At 42.6% G+C, this 18,595-nt stretch overlaps 1 protein-coding gene across 1 annotated transcript in view; it reads right to left on the bottom strand.

Annotated features, from left to right (window-relative positions):
• NUP160 (nucleoporin 160) overlaps nucleotides 1-18,344 on the bottom strand; it is a 43,002-nt gene extending 24,658 nt beyond the window's left edge. The window contains exons 1-14 of the mRNA XM_054586961.1: nucleotides 18,232-18,344; nucleotides 17,850-17,961; nucleotides 13,145-13,355; nucleotides 12,611-12,833; nucleotides 11,053-11,131; nucleotides 10,454-10,568; nucleotides 9,590-9,748; nucleotides 7,021-7,098; nucleotides 6,654-6,751; nucleotides 4,858-4,942; nucleotides 3,215-3,283; nucleotides 1,354-1,437; nucleotides 895-1,065; nucleotides 65-164 (exon numbers count right to left, since the gene is read on the bottom strand). Coding sequence (XP_054442936.1) covers nucleotides 65-164; nucleotides 895-1,065; nucleotides 1,354-1,437; nucleotides 3,215-3,283; nucleotides 4,858-4,942; nucleotides 6,654-6,751; nucleotides 7,021-7,098; nucleotides 9,590-9,748; nucleotides 10,454-10,568; nucleotides 11,053-11,131; nucleotides 12,611-12,833; nucleotides 13,145-13,355; nucleotides 17,850-17,961; nucleotides 18,232-18,331 — 1,684 coding nt within the window. The 5' untranslated portion in view covers nucleotides 18,332-18,344. The remainder of the gene's footprint in view (nucleotides 1-64; nucleotides 165-894; nucleotides 1,066-1,353; nucleotides 1,438-3,214; nucleotides 3,284-4,857; nucleotides 4,943-6,653; nucleotides 6,752-7,020; nucleotides 7,099-9,589; nucleotides 9,749-10,453; nucleotides 10,569-11,052; nucleotides 11,132-12,610; nucleotides 12,834-13,144; nucleotides 13,356-17,849; nucleotides 17,962-18,231) is intronic.
• Nucleotides 18,345-18,595: the final 251 nt, after the last annotated feature.

Here is an 18,595-nt window from a genome sequence, read left to right as displayed (position 1 = left end):
ATGAAACAAAACATAGTGTTCATGTAGAAAGGAGATTAAACATGAACATAACAATTACTATTACCATCAGATATGGTTGTCTCATCCTCTGTCAAAAGGTTCTCATCAGGCAGTAGATATAAATGGTCCACTAAGGAGGAAGGCATAAGGAAAGACAGGTACCCCTGGAAATACAAATCCAGTTACATTAATTTCAGTGACTGTGTAAAGGTATAAAATGATTGAATCTTATCACAAAGAAGGACCAGATAAATCCAAGTTGAGGGACACTTTACAAACAACAGGTACAGTCTTCTAAACACGTCAATGTCATGAGAGACAAAGAAAGGCAGGCGACAGTTTAAGATTAAGGGGGAAAAAACATGACAAACATGGAAGAGCTTGGATTGGATTCTAGATCAAGAAGAAGACTCATAGGCACAACACGTAAAATCTGATTATGAACTATACAGTATTACATCAATATCAAATTGCCTGATGTTTAAATTGTGCTGTGGTTACATATGAATACACTTGATCTTAGATACATGCTAACCTGTACAGATAATGAGGCATGAAGTCCTCAACTAACTTTCAAGTGGCTCAGGAAAAAAAAAAAATTATAGAAGGAAAAAAGCAAATGAAAATTAACGAATGGTAAATCTGGGTGAAGAGTATATAGAAGCTCTTTGTGCTATTCTTGTAAGTTTTACATTAAGTTTGAAATCACTTTACTATCAAGGTAAATAAAGTAAAATGTCCAAAAGTATAAGTAATGCAGAAGACTATCTAATTACAAATGAACTATAATTTTAGGAAACGCTCCCCCAAAGAGCGAAACACAACACAGGACAGACTGGCATTCCGCAGGACCACGGACGGTCTGAAGGAGTCCTCTGCGCCTCGCTCTCTTACTTTCTTCAGCAGGCACACCATGTTCGTGTGTGGGTTCAAATGGAGGGCGAGCGGATGGGAGAGCTCTTGCTGATACTGAATACAGCAGCTATGGAACTTGAACCAGAATTCCTGCTGTAAATTTCGGAACTGCTCCTGAGAAAACTCATACTCTGTTACACTTCCTTGGAGCTGGCAAAGGAAAAAAAAGAAACTCTTGATACCATGTGGGAACTTTCTCCCCCCGAAACATAACTATCTAATATTATATTACTAAGCTAGAGCTAAATGAATATTCTCTATGGTTTACATGCTATTGACTCTATAAATACATATGTAATTCTCCAGGTAAAAGAGTTAAATGTTTCTGCTTCCTACCAACAAAGTTCAGTGAACAATTTGAACAATTCCTCAGTACCAATTTGCCAATCCATATCAAAATGGAAGAATATATTTATTCTTTCTTTACCCAAACCTCACCTCACTTTCAACAGCTAAAGTAACTTCTTTCTTTAGTTCACTCCAGGAAAGATCTAGATTCCTCTCGGTTCCTTGACATAAAATCTAAAATGGAAAGAGACAGGAGAGAATTATATAATACCAAAAACTGAATGAAAAATAGTTTAGAAGGCATTGAGGCAACATGACAACATGTAGAGGCTAGACATGCCCAAGATACACATTTGCCCCTAACACTGTGCAAATAATTTCTGTAACTGACATCAGCACAAGTCTGAAATAGTTTAGACCAGAATAAACTATAGAAATCCATGAATCTGAAAGAATTAGAATAGGGTACATTTGGATTATTATAGAAAGCTAAAAAAAGGAAGCAGAACGGCTACTGCTCAGCCGGAGGGGCGATGTGCAATGCTGTTGAACATACACACCCTGAGACTGGCCCAAGGCTAAGCTAGAGCAGTGATGGGCTGGCTGGCTCACTACTGGGAATGATCCTAGTAGAGGAAACCATCTCATAAATGCCTTTTCAGTGAGCAATTTAATGTTTCAGTGTGCAAGAGCTATCATGAGAAATATCATCATACATTTGATTACTGATTACAAGGAAAAAGTGCTGACGAGGTGAAGGAGAGGAAGAAAAAGGGACTGTGACATTCCGAAGTTTTATCTAAGAGAAAACAGAAATCATGCAATCGCTAGATATTCAAGAGTGCACCCAAAAGAAAAGTCAAGGGAAACCATACCAACTGAGAGCAAGTGAAAGAACTGACATATTTGGTATGGAGTAAAAGAACATGGGAAGATTCCTAAAATAACTGAAGTCCACTTTATAGGAGAGAAACAAGTTCTATGACATTCCAAAAGAAAGAAGCCACTAAAAGGATGGGGGTTAAACCTGATCTGACACTGGGAAGCACTTTTAAATGACACAGCCTGGGAGCAGTAACTCACACCGCGCCCGTGAAAAGCCTGTTACTGGGGAGGCAGAGACAACCAGGAGCGGAAGGGCCGTCTTTCAGAGAAGCCGCGCTGCTGCCCTGGGAGGGAGGTCAGGCCAGGGGATTCGGAGGGGCCTTTCCATCCTGTGAGCAATATTCTATTTTAAATTCATGACGGATGGCGATTTAAGGAAGCCTGAGTGACTTTAAAGTAAAGAATCCTTTTGTAAAATTTTAAGCGTCTCTCTTTTTAAAAATTTTTTTAAAAAGTTTTTATTTATTCACTTTTTGAAGAGGGAAAGGGAGGAAGAGAGAGCGGGAGTGAAACATCAGCGTGTGGGTGCCTCTCCTGTGCCCCCTAATGGGGACCTGGTCCCCAACCCAGGCATGTGCCCTGACTGGGAATCAAACTGGTGACCCCTAGGTTCGTAGGCCAGCACTCAATCCACTGAGTCACACCAGCCGGGACAAGAGATTGAGATTTTAGGTTGAACCCGAACCAAGTCAGACCTTCACTGCGCTAACAAAAGAGTAAAAACAGAGTATTGCCAAAACTAACCCAAATTTTAGATTTAGATACTAATTTTAGATTTCTTTCAAGTATAGAGGTTATATGTAATGTAGTATAGTACCTTTTATATTAGGGTAGGCACAAATTTCCCTTTGTACTAGCGGCACGCTTAATTCATCACTGGGAAAGTGCCCTGTCCTACCTCCCTGCTGGGAGTCTCACTTCATGGCAAGACCATTGATAAAAATCACAATAGCATTAATAAACATATTTGTAAGTAGTATTTACAAAAAAAGAATATGATACAATTATAAAAACATACTCAGTTTTAGTATATGCAAAACACCAAAAATGAATCATTTATTATACAATAAACAGTAATAAAATAAAGAGCTAGTCTTAAATAAACATTAAGTATTTTCTCACTGACCTGTAAAGCTTTACATAAAGCTGCATTTATGAATCGTCCTGGTGTAAACAGACTCTGCAAATACATTTCCTGTTAGAGCATTAAAACAAAAATTAGTATCATTCTAAAAAAGATGAAAATTAGAGAAATGTCAAGAAGAATTCAACAGCTTTTGGTTTGCATCAAAGCTGGCCTTCTATTATACACGCCCTTCTACATTTGAGCAATAACAGGTTATTGCTCAAATATAGAGCAGGTCTATATTTTGCCCGAAAAGTGAGGCCCGTGATGTCTGAGTCAACTAGATGTACGATTCTGAAAAAGGTATGCTCCTCATGCAGCTCCTCTGGGCTCCACTGGAATATACACCTTGTCAAATGCCCAACTTAAGTGGAAGAGGCAAATTGAACTCATTGGAGATAGACGAGTACGCTAGTAAAAACAATTAAACTCATAAGAACAATTAGACTGGTTTCTATATCACTGACAAAGTACTCGTTTCATGGCTCACATATTAAAGAAAAGGAACCAAGAATAATAGATGTCATATATAAAAAACAAAACAAAAAAACTGCAATAACCTCTCACAAGTGGAGAAATGAAGTAAAGAGGATAAAATGGAAAATCTCATATTGCCTAATTATTTTGACCAAATTTCATAAACCCGATCCGCCAGTGAGGAGTAAACCTGACTTTCTTTCAAGTTCCTTCCTTCTACTGAGCTTCTGGGGTATGATAAAATGACCAAAATGAAGGAGAAAAACAAGGATTTTAATAATTAGCATATGATTTTGGCATTTAAACCAATGTCAAGTGCCAATAAACTCTTGGGATTAAACACATGGCAAAAGATATGTAAAGTGGGTTTTCCAATCCTACAAATAGCCACAATTTTTAAACCTCATTTTAATATTAAGGCATGAAGTGAAAGCTTTTTTTCCTATTTATCCCGAAGGTGTCCCTGAAAAACAGGGAGACTAGCCTGTTTTGCTCTAATGCATCACCTTTTAAAGTTATTTTCTCCACAGCATCCACAACTATCAGCATTTATCTTATTTCTGGTTTATATGCTTGTACCGCCATGGTTAGTGTAGTGGACGCCTGACTAGAATTCACTTCCCGTTCTTTCACTAACAAATCCCTTATCTTTCTCTGGGGAACCATTCCTCCACTCTCCATACTCAACTCACTTCACAGCATTTCACAATAGCAAGGCCCAGGCTGGCTGTGTTTCTCATGCCAAACCAGAATATTCTATTCCTTCCGATCAGAGTGGCTGTGTCAAGAATTGTCACCTGATTCAAACCAGGTAGTGAGTGTCTATCCAGGGCTGGGATAGAGGTGCTTTCTGCTCTGTGATTGCTTCCCTCCCGGAGTGCACAGGCGCAGGCAGGGAGCCTGCCTCAGCACAAACGCATCGAGGAGGGAAGCAGAATAGAGACAAAGGGGACACCAACTGCTGAAAGCGCTGTCCCAGCCACGGATAAAGCCAGCTAACTCAGCTTCTCAGCGGCACAGGCCAATGCAGTCTCCTTTCAAACCTCAGTTAGTCTGAGGTGGGTTTCTTTCACCTGCAGCTGCCGAGAGTTCTAACACAACTGGCTCTTCAGAGACTAATAATCAGGGCAAATCACCCCCTTACGTAAGACTTTAGCATTGCTTACCCTGGGGTCTTGATCATCTCTGATAATGATGTGTTCCTCTGGCAGAGGCTGCATAAAAACTGGATTCCACTGACCTGCAACATTACTAGAGAAAAACAGTCCATCAGTCAACAGGAAAATAATGAATAAAAACAACGTCTATGCTGTTGGCAGTATCTGGGCAGGGAGGACCCCATCACTGAATCTCTGCAACGATTACTTAATCAACTGTTAAAAACGTTTCAGCCCTGACCAGGTAGCTCAGTTGGTTAAAGGGTCGTCCTGATATGCCAAGGTCGCAGGTTCAGTCCCTGGTCAGGGCACATACAAGAATCAACAAATGAATGAATGCATAAGTTAGTGGACCAACAAATCCATGTTTCTCTCTCGTTCTTTCTCTCAAATCAATAAATTTTTTAAAAAAAGAAAGAAAGAAAGAAAGAAAAGAAAAGAAAAGAAATCCCTGATTGGTGTGGCTCAGTGGGCTGGGCATCGTCCTCCAAACCAAAGATCCCTGGTTTGATCACTCTTTGATTCCCAGTCTGGGCACATGCCTGAACTGCATGGATTGCGTGCCAGGTCCTGGTTGGGCACATGTGAGAAGCAACTGATTGGTGTTTCTCTCTCTCTTTCCTCCTTCCTCCCTTCCCCTCTCTCTAAAAAACAAATAAATAAAAATCTTAAACAAAACAAAAAATGTTTCAGAAAAAAAGAAAACTTATTCTGGTTTTATAGACGTACTTTTAACAGTTTTAACAGGCACCTTCCTGAAATCAAAACTCTGAACAGAAATCTATAAATAGCTAACTTATTCTGCATTTCCTCTATGCTGACCATCATGCTAGGTGCAGCTGCCGTGTGACTTTGGAGGATGTCTTAACCCCAATTTGCAGATGTGGAAAGTGAGGTTTAGGGCGTCTGACAGTAGCAAGCTGCACAGATGAGAAGACTCGAACTCTCATCTAACTCCAGAGTCTTAGCTTTCCCCCCACTTTGCTGGAATGCCATCTATCAGGACTACTCTCATATACCTCCTGAGATGTGGCTTGCTCAGGGTCAATGTGGGGGCAACTATTTCTAGAGTCCTATTCCAGAATATAAGGTTAGGAGGGACCCTAAAGTTCAGTTAGTTTAATTCCAGGGACATTAAGATGTGTTCCAGGGAATCCTCCCTAAGTGTTCAGGGGTTACACAACGTTTGACTCCAAATTAGTTTTTTTAAATATATTTTGTAACTATTAAACATTCATAACTCATATTATGTACGTTAAAGTATAAGATACCAAATACATATTAGAAATTCTCAACATGTTGAATGTGTTATAATTTATCCTTATAAAATACTAGTTTTGTTATATATTGGAGTTCACTATCTGTTGAAAAAAGAGTTTCCTGTTCTAAAAAAAGTTTGAGAAGCACTGTACTTGTGTAACCTGAGAACCCAAAGGGGCTTTAGTGTCTCTTGGAAGTTGTGGGCATCAGAAATAGCCTTTGCTTAGGAGAAAACAAAAACAAAAACAAAAACAACCCTTCAGGTTAGAAGTGTTTTAGGTATGTGCCATCTCTCCCAAGAAACATGATATTTTCTTTATCTCATTCCAACCCTGAAGAATCCTCATTTCATCTTAAAACTGTAAGGTAAGAAATGACACAAGTATAAAAGAAGGTTTTTCAGAAAACAGTTAACAACAGGCAGCCCTCAGGCTGAATCCTTTAAATGCAAACACTTGACTTTGGTACAACCCAAAAAGGGCTCTTGCTTTCTTAGTGCGAAACTGCTTGCGGTAAGGTAGGATGACAAAGGTAAGTGTACATACTGTTCAAAGTTGATGTACTTCACAACAGTTTGGTTCTCAGCATCATGCCACAGGGCCCAGATGTCTGTAGAGGTTAAAGCAAAGTCGACCAGTGTCTCCTAGGAAGAAGGGGTGGGGGGACGGAAAGGGGGAGTTAATATGAGAAAGGGTGGTAGTTTGTAATGACCTACATTTGTATCAGTGGGAGGGGTAAAAGCATAAAAACAAAAGATGGTACCACATGAACTTGGTCAAACGCAAATGAAATTTTGTTTGCATACATCATGAAATATTCCATTTTAAGATTTCAGCCCCACTGTAGTATAGTCAAATTAGTCAATGCAGCTTTCCTGTATTTGTGTGACGTGCAAAAGACAATCCAACCTACCTGCGAAGTGAAGAGGGAGGAGATGTGGTCTAGACTGTAGTGGTTATTCTCAGCGCTCACCAGTTGGAAAATGCAAAACTGTTAAAACAGAAGTTGGTAATTCATTACTTGAAATAATCAACACGCCACTTTTCTAAACAAGAGTTATTAGCATTCAGAAACCAATTTTTAAGAAAGTATGGTCAAATACACAATACTTATCATCTTAACCAAAAGTGTTATGTTCAGCAGTGTTAAGTACATTCACGTTATTGTGCAACTGATTCCCCAGACTCTTTTCATCTTACAAAACTGAAACTGTCCTCATTAAACATTTCCCATTCCCCTCTCCCTTCAGGCCGTGGCAGCCACCGCTATACCGTCTGTCAATGTGACTTTGACTGCTCAGCATTTTATATAAGTGGAATCTCAACAGTATTTGTCTCTTTGTGACTGTGTCCTCAAGGTTCATCCATACTGTAACATTTATCATAACATCATTCTTTTTATAGCTACGTAATATTTCATTTCATGCATATACCATATTTTGTTTATCCATTCATTTGTTGATGAATACTTGGGTTGCTTTCAGCTTTTGACTCTTATGAATAATACCACTATAAACATGGATGTACAAGTAGCCCTGAGACCCTACTTTAAATTATTATTTTTTTAAATTCTTTTGGGTATATACCCAGAAGTGGAAATGCTAGATTACAGGATAATTCTATGATTGATGTTTTTGAGGAACTGCCATACTATTTTCCATAGTGGCTGCAGCATTTTACATTCCCATCAGCAATGCCTGACAGTTCCAATCTCTCCATTTCCTTACCAATACTTGCTATTTATTTACTTTTTGATAGTAGTAGCCATCCTAATGGGTGAGAGGCGGTATCTCAATGTAGTCAGAAACCTATTTTTAAGTTTATGTTCTTACCAAAGTACCAAAGACAATTTTAAACATACACACAATACAAATCAACACGTCAATTAATCTCTATTAAAAATAAAACCCTGTAAAATAATTCATGTTTAGTATTTAACTCCATAGCCAAAACAAAAAATTTCAAACTCAAAATAATATCTGATGGGTGTGTTAAATAATTTTTTTAATAAAGAAAATTCACTGATAAGAGCGACAATAATTTTGTCCTTTTAACAAAAGCAACTGTCCAGAAAGAAGTACTAAAAAATTTTCAGTGGAGTCCCTTTTGAAAAAAGATAGGAGTATATGAAACACAAAAATATATGTAGTGCTCATATTCATTCTAGCCTAGAGCAGTATTTTACAAGCTGCAGACCTCAGCTCATTAGTGGAACATGAACCAACTTGGCAGGTTGCAACCAGCATAAAACAAACCAACCAACCAACAAAGACAACAAAACAAAAAGGTAACAGAGTTCATCAGTTCATCACTCATGGTAAAAGTAAATGTTTGATGAAAAATCCATGGACCACCCGTCTTACATGGCAACACAGACAGCACGCTCAGTACGTCAATGCGCATTTACTGTATTACTACGCTTATTAACCAAATTAGAATCCAAAGGACCAAGAGAAAAACAAGAAACAAACGAAATTAATAGAAATGGATGTAAACTATTACAGAGTTTTAAAGAACAAAGCTTCAACTGTACCGATTAGGGAGAAGAAACCCTGTGTGGAATAGTTTTTGTGAAGTAAAAAAAAAAAGGCACAAATTTATTACAATCTGACAAGGCGTAAGTGTTACAAGGCTGCCACAAAGTCTTAGCTGATTTTAGGCTTCACTGACAGAGCCCGGCGTGCTCAAAACAAAGGAGGTCAAGGATGCTGCTCAATTTCACCCCACTCGTAGGTACCACCTTCAACTCCGTATCTAACTCACGGAGGAGCTGTTCTCCAAATGTGGCCCAGGGTGTTTAGAGGCCCTGAGACTGTTCCGGGGGGCCGTGAAGTCAATGCTCTTTTCATTATAATACCATGACATTATATGCCCGTTTCACTGTGCTGATATTTGTACTGATGGCACAAAAGCAACGGTGGGTAAGATGACTGATATCTTAACATGAATTAGGACAACAGCATCAGACTGAACACCCTTTTCATGATAAAAACTCTCAACAAGTTAGGAACAGAGAGACACTTCCCCACCTGATAAATGGCATTTATTAAAAATGCACTGCTAACATCATACTAAATGGTGAAACACTGAAAGCTTTCTTCCTCAGATGGCACGTAATAAGCGCGCCGTCTGTATCTCCCTCTAAGACACGAAGGACGTCAGCGCTTGCTACTCCTACTCGACCACTGATGAGTGCCTATCTCCTTTTCATGACTCCACCTTTTCACTCAGACTTCCAAATTTGTTCTTTCTGGTTTGGTTTAGCTTACCTTTTCCTTACATATTCCTTTCAATTCTCCACTCCCTTTCACCCTGACCTCTCCTGCATGGTCTTTTCATTCACACATTGGCACAAATCCCCCCATTCTCTGCGAAGACAACACATGCGACATCTAGGTTGATGTGAAGACCTGAAACAGACTCCAGTTCACAGCCACTTCCCCACACACAGAATATCTTCATACGTTTCATGTGCTTCATACCTGTCCTCGTTTTGGTGCATGCATGTAAATCCCTAGATACATTCCCATGGAAGGGGAATACGCAAGTCGTAATTTGTGTCCGGTCCCAGCCATGAGCTGAAGGTCTTTTTTCACAGGGACATACTCCAGAATGTTGGCCACCATCAGGCACATTTGGTCCTGCCCAAGATAAGAGCAGCATTACCAAAGAATATTTAGGTTAGAACGCAAGTGCCCTACACTTTAAAGGATGCACAACCATTATATTTAGCATTCTGCCTAGTTTATGTGCTGAGATGAAGGACCTAATGGTTTCTTTTTGAGGACTAAGGTGAAATTATCACTTGTCTGATAGATAAAATTATCAGCTGTTTTGTGAATCTTGGAAACTATTTTACATATTGCACCTCAAAAGTACATTTGTTCCTTTTTAAAAAAATTTTCTTAAAGGATTTTATTTATTCTTAGAGAGCGGAAGAGAAGGAGAAAGAGAGGAAGAGAAACATCCATCAGTTGCCTCTCGCATGCCCCCAGTGGGGGACCTGACCCACAACCCAGGCATGTGCCCTGACTGGCAATCAAACCAGCGACCTTTCAGTTCACAGGCCGGCACTCAATCCACTGAGCCACACCAGCCAGGGCTGTTCCTCTTAAGGATATATTCTGCATTATTATTTCAATTTTTCTATAGGGCTCATAATTTTCAAAATTTAGACAAAAACTCAGGGAGAAATGTATGAGAAATGAAACTGTCTGAATCTGGAAATGGCCTATAATTTTCAAACTAAGTGATCTGAGAATCTAAGAGAAGCAGCAAGGTTTACTTTAATTCTCTTGTAATTCACAATCTCTTTAACTTACTGTAACTAAAAATGCAGCATTTACCTTATACGACCACATGCGCAGTTTATGATCCTGGCACAGAGCAAAGATGAAGGCATCGTTCTCGACACAATGGACAGCAAGACTGAGGGGACGGTCTGAAGGCCCCTGATCACCTCTAAAGACATAAGGCCACATTTTACTATTGGAAATCATCGGTCATTATAATTTGCATATTAAGAGATAACATACACTGTTAATCAATAGGAGCAAGAGTTTGTATGTTGGTATAATGACTACATTTTCCATTTGACTTATAACCAATCACTGTGATCAATTTTCAAAGGTCTACGTAACAATGGAATACTGTCCTAACCATCAAAAACTTTCTACTTCTATTACACAAAACTGGGCTTGGTGAACCGGGCAGAGTGCCGCACCAGAGGATATACAGAGGAAGCCAGTTTCTGTTGTCAAGGTGGCCAGTTCCAGATGAAGTGGACTCTGGAATATGGCTCTGCTCAGATGGAATGGGATGTTGGGCAGACTCTTCTCCTTTCTGGTATAATTTTTATCTGCCTTGGAGTAAGAATGGAAGCAGGGACCAGTGCAAAAAGGTTAAATTCCTAGGCCCTCTGATTTACCTGCCCAGCACCGCTCACCTGATAGCTGTTGGCATCCAGCCCACGAGCAGACGTTGCATCACTGAACTCTGCTTCAGCTCCACAACTGACACCATCCCTACAAGATTGAAAATAGACCAATGATACACCCATGCCACCTCCTGGTGGTGCTTAGCGGTACTCAAAGGGGAGAAGGATACAACCATGAACCAGGTCTTTGTAACACGTGACAGGCTTACACATTTCTGTCTAGGCAAATATTTTTTTAAAAAGATTTTATTTATTTTTTGAGAGAGGGGAAAAGAGAGAGGGAGAGAAACATCGATGTGTGAGAAACATCAATTGGTTGCCTCTCGCATACCCTCAGCTGGGGACCTGGCCCACAACCCAAGTATGTGCCCTGGAGGGGAATTGAACCAGCAACGTTTTGGTTCACAGGCTGGTGCTCAACCCACTGAGCCATACAAGCTGGGGCTAGGCAATTCTTAGGATGTGCCTTTCCACATATATCACACTTAAAATCTTTAGAAGCATTACTGGATCAATAAAAAAGCATTTTTAGATTCCTAGGGAAAATTTCTGTCATTTGTAAATAGAAACTCATACTTCCCAGAAGAAATACTTCATTCTTTGCACATGGTCACTGCGTAGCTTTCATGTGCTGGGCAGTGCTAAGTGTTAGAGGTGGAGCAGTAAACGTAAAAAACCTCCCGCCCCCACGGAACTTATCTTCCATTGGGAGGTGGGAGAAGCAAGGGGGTTAACGGACTGAGTGGTAATGAGAAAAACAAAACAGGGAAAGGACAGAGCGAATGCAAGGGCGAGATGTGTGTGTAACTTTGAAAAGGGTGGTCAGGGAAGGCATCACCGAGGGGGGTACTGAGCAAAAGACCTAAAGGAGCTGAGGGAAGGAGTCAAGCTGGTAGCTGGGGCAAGTCCACCCCAGAGAAAAGGCCTGAAAACGTGCGCGTGGTGTGTTCAGGGAATCGGGAGAAGGCATGGGTGAAATGAGGCTAAGGTGAGGCCGCAGGGGGTCGCTGTACACCACGGTGAGGACTTCGGGTTTATTGTGTGTGAGATGAAAAACAACTCTCATTTGAAGGCTTCGAGGAGATTAGTGACAGCACTCAACTTAGGGTTTAAATGTGTCGGTCTGCCCAGGAATTCTCTGTAGAGGGTAAGGATAGGTCCGCGGAGACGCTTAGGACGCTAAAGCAATAATCCAGGCAAGAGAGTGGTGACTGGGAGCAGGGTATCAGCAGCCCAACTTCCTGACGTCAATTATTTTGGTTAAACGACCTCAGCCTGAAGGTCAACAACGCATCTCTACTAGAGGCCTTCCAACAGGCTTTCTTACACTTGTCTTTTCCCATATTGCAATAAGCTTTACAGTTCTCCATCTGCTGTATAAAATCTTGCTCTTTTGGGGAAAAAAAAGTCCATCAGTAGGGGCTCACTAGGTAAGCGATACTGCACCATTTTAGGGGTGGTAGAGGAGCAATTCCTGCATTGGATGATGGGCTTGGACTTCTAAGGCCTGTTTTAATGCCAACCACCCTTGTTTAAGGTTAAATCCACACTCAGTTCCCATTCTTACCAGGTATGTCGTAAGGAGGTAGTTTAAGAATAAAGACCCCACCAGCGGCAGACGGTAGAGCAAACAGGGCCTCCCCATCGCTGCTAAGCCAGGCTGCCGAGGCAGTAGAATTAGGGGGCAGTCCAGGGACGGCTGGAATTAACTGATAGTTGCAAGGGTCCCTAAAGTCAACTTTTCCAATGTCAGTGAATATTGATTGCATCTGCCCTTCAACAGCCAACTCCTGTGGAGTAATTAAAAAGACAAATCTGTGAAATTAGAATAAGCTGAATTTTGCACAGTTCCTTTCAATTGCTACAAAAGCTTTGTGTAAAGTAAAAAAATTTTCAAGCTTAAAAAGAAAGCTATTCTTTTTTAATAAAAGTTATTTCTTCAACTTAAAATGTGTCTGATCATTTCAGATACTAGCTATCAAAGTATGCTTGGTGAGGGCTGATAAGGAATCCAAATTTGCTCCAATTCCAAAGGGTATTTCTCCAGCACTAAATCCGACAGCCAGAGGAATCTGGGAAATAAAGGTCTTAATTAACTTACACTCCTATACATCCGGGAAGGGTGAGGTAAAAGCAACCTGTGCACTGTTTGATTGGTTAATATCAAGATTGTCACATGAGTCTGAGTCTCACAGACGTGAACCCCTCCAGGTAAGAGCTTGCAGTTTTGGAATTTGAGGCGAACTGCATTATTTAACAGATTTATGTCCAGTGATTCTTCCACCAGCTCCAGTGTATCTCCGGAGGTCATCCTGTTTAAAAAAAAAAAAAAAAAAAAAGGCCATTGTTTCAAAAGTGTATGCTTTTCTTTCTGATTGTTGCACTGAAATATATGAAAATAATTTCCAGGTGAACTCTCCCAATTTGAAAATTTTGGACAAATTCAGACCAATTTTTATGTTCTGAACCACTAGATTATATAGATTTACAAAAAAGCATAATGTAACATCAAAATCTTATTACATGACTCTGTGTTTCCAAACTTGGCAGTCCATTTATTTAGAATATTCAGTGCAATTAAACTCTGCTATTAGGAAATTCACGCCCCTGCCCATTACTTGTGGAGGAACATGGTCTCCGCATATATGACTGTAGCCTCAACTGCAGTGACCTTAATAAATATGGGTATTTCTCCTACTACTTCTGTTACTTCTTCCACTAGGATGCAGGGCCGACTCTTCTTCAGGTGCCACTCTGCCATGTGGTAGCCTGTCACCTCATCTACCACATTACCCACACCCTTCCCCAAGCGCAGGTTTCCTTCCAGCAAGAAAAGGCCGATCTCTATCTCAAGTATACCCCTCCTGCTGCCATCTCTCCTTCCAGAGCCTTCCATAAACACTCAAATCCACTCTTCCCAGGCCTCTCCCTTTCCATCACTCATTCTGCCCCCCATCCAGCCATCACGTTTTCTCCATTCTTCTCTATGGCCGCTCTTTCTCTACTTCCTCACCAGCCTCATCCTCTTCAACCTACCCTCTTCTTACAAGGTCACCAGACCAATTCCAAAGGACTCTTCAGCCTTCTTACTTGACCTCTTCGCAGCAGTCACCCACACACTTGACCGTGCTGTCCTTCTTAAACCTGCCCCTTCCACTGACTTCCGCAGCATCCTCTCCCGGTTTTACTCCCAACTCGGGGCATTCCCTCCTTCTCCTTGACCTGACCCCCACATGTTAGTTCCCCAAACCCTGACCTGGGTCATCTTTTCTGCTCACAGTACACATTCTCCAAAGCACACCTTATCCATTTGCAAAGCTGTGAGCACCACTAGTGGTCTGATGGTTCCCCAGAGCTACTCTGCTCCTCGCAACTCAGGCTGTGTCATCAGCACAGGTTTCCGGACCCTCAACCTCATCTCTGAACAACTGCTTCCTTCCTGCCTCTGGATGAAGTTGGGTTCTGGATCTTCCCAGAAGACAGTACCCCCCCGAGCCTCTCTAATGGTGTTAGCTTTCTCTACCACGCTCCTTGCAGTGGGGCCTCAGGGTAGGGCACAGATGTCCTACCTGTCCCCAATGCCACTCTAGGCCATTGTTCCCCGCCCCGTGCGCAAACCACTCAGTGCGGAAGGCCATGCAGTCAGATACCACCTGCTACCCAGTTCATCGCAGACCCCTCTCCTTCGCTGAAGACCAGTCCTGAGTCACTCACTTCTCTTGCCATTATTCAAAATGATTTTAACATCTGTGCTGTTTTCTACTACCGCACTTTCTCACCCTCTTCAATTCCTGTCCCCTAGTGGTTCTCCTCGACTGCATATAAACACACTATTGTATCTCCACTGCCCTCCATCGCATTTCTCTGCTTCCCTCACAGCAGTGCTCCTTGAGAGCAGGCTTACACGCACAATTCCTCTCCTCCTCTTCTCCCTTGAACCTACTCAGCCGGGGCTTTTGCACCACTATTGGTGCAGTTCCCGACAAGGTCACCAATGACCCCCATGACGCAAGGTTAATTTTCATTTCTCTGACTCACATGTGGTACTGAACAGTTTTTTCACTCTCCTTCTGGAAATATCTCCCTTAGCTTGTGGAACACCACTCTCTTTTGGTTCAACTCTCACTTCACGAACTACTCGGTCTCCATCACTGGTTCCTCATCTTCCTAAATATTGGCCTGCCCCAGGGTTCAGTCCTCAGGCCTCTTCTCTTCCCTCATCTACGTAGTAGTTTTCAAGTGGGTGCTATTTCTAACCGACTCTCCAAGGACGCGTAGCAATATCCAGAGATGTGTTTGCTGGCCATGACTGAATGTGTGTATAGGTAAACGTGTGTGTGCGTGTGTGCATGCGTGCGTGCTCCATTGGTATGCAGCGGGTGGAGGTGCTGTTCAACACCCTGCAATGCAGGGGAGATTTATCTGGGTCCAAATGTCAGCAGTGCAGAGGTTGAGAAACCCTGATTTATGCTCGTTCTCTAGGCAATCTCATTCAGCGTAGCAGCTTTAAATGCCGTCAAATGCCAACAACTCCCTAACCCGTATCTTCAGCCCAAAGTCTCTACTGAACTCCTGACCCCTGCCAACTCTTCCACTTGGATTCCTAACAGGGATCTCAAATTAACCCTGTCCAAAACAGAATTTCTGGACCCAGCAAACCCCCAAAACAAAGGAACAAAAGCACATGCTTTACTGCACTCTTTTCCAACTCAACTAATGGCATCTCTGTAACTTCCAGTTGAGTCGGAAATTTGGAGATCGCCCTTGACTCTTCCCTTTCTGTACACCCTACACCTGTTCCAACAGTAAATTCTACCAAACTCACCTTCAGAACACACCCACCGCCAGGATACTGCTCACGGCCACGAGCACCGCCCTGGTCTCAGCCCCCTCGTCTCTTGTCTGGATTGTACCGCCAGCCCCCTAACGGGTCTCCCTGCTGTCCCTCTGTCCCCACTATACTCTGCTCGCAACCTGCAGCCACAGCAAGCCTTTGAAAACACAACTTAGATCATGCCACTCCTTCACTTAAAACCCTCAAATAGCTTCTTCCTGCATCACTCAGAGTAAAAGCCAAAGCCTTAAAATAACCAACAAAGCCCTGATATGGCCCTTGGCGACCTTTCTTATTCCTCTACCCTTTGTCTACTCGGCTTCAGGCTCATGGCCTCTTGTCACTGTCTGAACATAACATACAAGCTCCTGTTTCAGATTCTTCGCACTGTTTCTTGGGAGTCTCTACTTGAACTTCTTGTCCGCCAGACATCCTTTCTTCCTCCGCTCAAGTGTGACCAGATCACTGGGTCTTGTCGACTACCCAATATAAACTACCAGCTCCAACAAACATTCCTCTTCCCTCTTATCTTGCTTTCCCTTCTCTATTCCGCTCATCAACTGACGGAGTACATTTATTTACCTATTTATTTTTGGTTATTGTTTATTGCTCGTCTCCCTCCACAAAAGCAGGGACTTTGTCTACTTTGTTCTCTACTGTATCTCCAGTCTCTAAACATTGACTGGAACATATTAGGCTCTCAAAAATATTTCTTAAATAAATGAGATTTGTACCTCTAACACAGGTCTTTTTTCTGAGCCTCAGACCTGTAAATTTCAATACCTAGTTGACATTGCCAAAGGGCTGCTACACAGATTTACACATTTAGTGCATCTAAAACAATTACTCATCTCTCAAAAACCTGTTTTCTATTTTTCACTAACTGACAACTCCTCCACCCTATACTGGTTGATTATGCCTGAAACCAAGGAGTTGTCCCTGCTCCTTCTATTTCCCTTACCACGCCCAACCCATAGGCAGTCTATCACAAGTCCTAGTGCGCCTGCCTTCTCACTGTGTCTTGAATCCACTTATTTCTCCTTTTATAACCACTCCGACAATTGTGCCACCAACATCTCTTATTTGGGCCACCATAATAGCAAACTGTTCTTTCCTATTATACTCATCCAACCCAAATTCACTTTCCACAAAGTAGACTCATTTTTTTTTAAATGCAATTTTGATCATGTTAGTAACCCTGTGAAACCTTTCAGTAATCACTCAATGTACCTAAATCCAAAATCTTTAAAAAGGACCTGAGCGTCCTTCCTAACGAGTCCTTCCTACTTCCCCAATCTCAGCATCTCTCACATCACCGTTCTCCTGTTGCACTGAAGCCACTGTCAGTCAGTTCCCCAAGTTCTTTCCACCTCATGGACTTTGCATATGGTGATCCCACTTGCTGAACTGCTCTGTCTCCCAACCCCTTGCCTGGCCAACCATTCATCCTTCCAATCTTAGGTTAAATGTGACTTCCTTAAAGTCCTTCCCAGCCCCACAAATAACATTTGGTCCTCCCGTTAGCCTCTCATAGTCCCTATAATGTCTTTATCGTTTTTAAAAGCGCCCCTTGAAAGCTGAGTCCACATCTAACACTGCCACATCTTGCATGATGAAAATGGTGGTGGTTTTTGTTCATCACTTCATCCCTAGCCCATCTGGCACAATACCTGACATGTAACAGCTCAAACATGTTTGTAGACTGAAGGACGCTTTAAAGCACTATAAAAACACAATGGCCTTAGTTTAAATCCGGCCTTCGGCGGTCTATCCCCTAAGCTACATTTCCTCTGCTTTAAGTGCTGCCCTGAGAGGGACCACCTCCTGGAACTCCGGTCTCCTTAATTTTCTCCTGATTTACATATGATTAGAAAACAGTCTTTCTCTTTCCCTGTAGGTTACCGCTTTGGAGAATGACACTGACGCAGAACAACCCGACCTTCCAGGGGGCGTGGGCAAACACAGCACTTACCAATGAATGAACCGGTTTCTGGTGACGGATAACAGCTTGCCACTTTCCACATAGTAAAAGCCTCCCGCGCTCTCACCGTATTTCACGGTTCCAGTCAAGGCATTTGCAGTTCCTGCAAAAGGAGAGTGATCAGCCTGCACACCTGGTTCTCTGGGGATGACAGGGACTGACGGCGCCGAGGAAGCAGAGAATGACGGACTGACAACCCATACAAAAAGAAAGGGAAGAAAAGAAGGAATAAGTAGCACACTAAAGGAGCTCTGATCCCGGAGCTATAGCCATGTGGACTTCAGAGGATGAATTGGGGATCAGAGATTTGGGGACCCATGGGAGGAACCCGAGGGGAAGAATCGGATCGCGCCCTCCTTGGCTGTTTCCGTACCAACGCCGCAAACTGTGAATTCCCGAAAGTGCCTCGGCCTTTCGCGCTCAGCACCGCTGAGCTCCACGAAGCTCCGTTCCAGGGCTCCCGCCGCCGCCATCTTCCCGCCGCTGCCGCGGAGCCCGACGGGACACCACCAGGACCTGGCGGCTGTCGTCACTTCCGGGGGCGGGACCGGCGGAGGCGCGGACAGGTGGAGAAGCTCTGGGAGGGGAAAGGGCGGCTCCGACCCTGCGTTGCGGAACTCCCCCAGAGTTGGCTGGAGACAAGGGTGGGCAGGGAGGAAGACTGAGAGAATGGGGACGGGGGAGCCGACTCTGCCTGCGGAACCTTGTGTGGCTGGCCAGGACGCCTCCGGGGGGTG

The sequence above is a fragment of the Pteronotus mesoamericanus genome, unplaced genomic scaffold (assembly GCF_021234165.1).
Source record: "Pteronotus mesoamericanus isolate MK-2021 breed Mesoamerican mustached bat unplaced genomic scaffold, CSHL_Meso_final scaffold_1066, whole genome shotgun sequence".
NCBI classification, from domain to species: Eukaryota; Metazoa; Chordata; class Mammalia; order Chiroptera; family Mormoopidae; genus Pteronotus; species Pteronotus mesoamericanus.
Note: the sequence above shows the minus strand (reverse complement) of the source record. Positions and strands in the feature narration are given on the sequence as shown.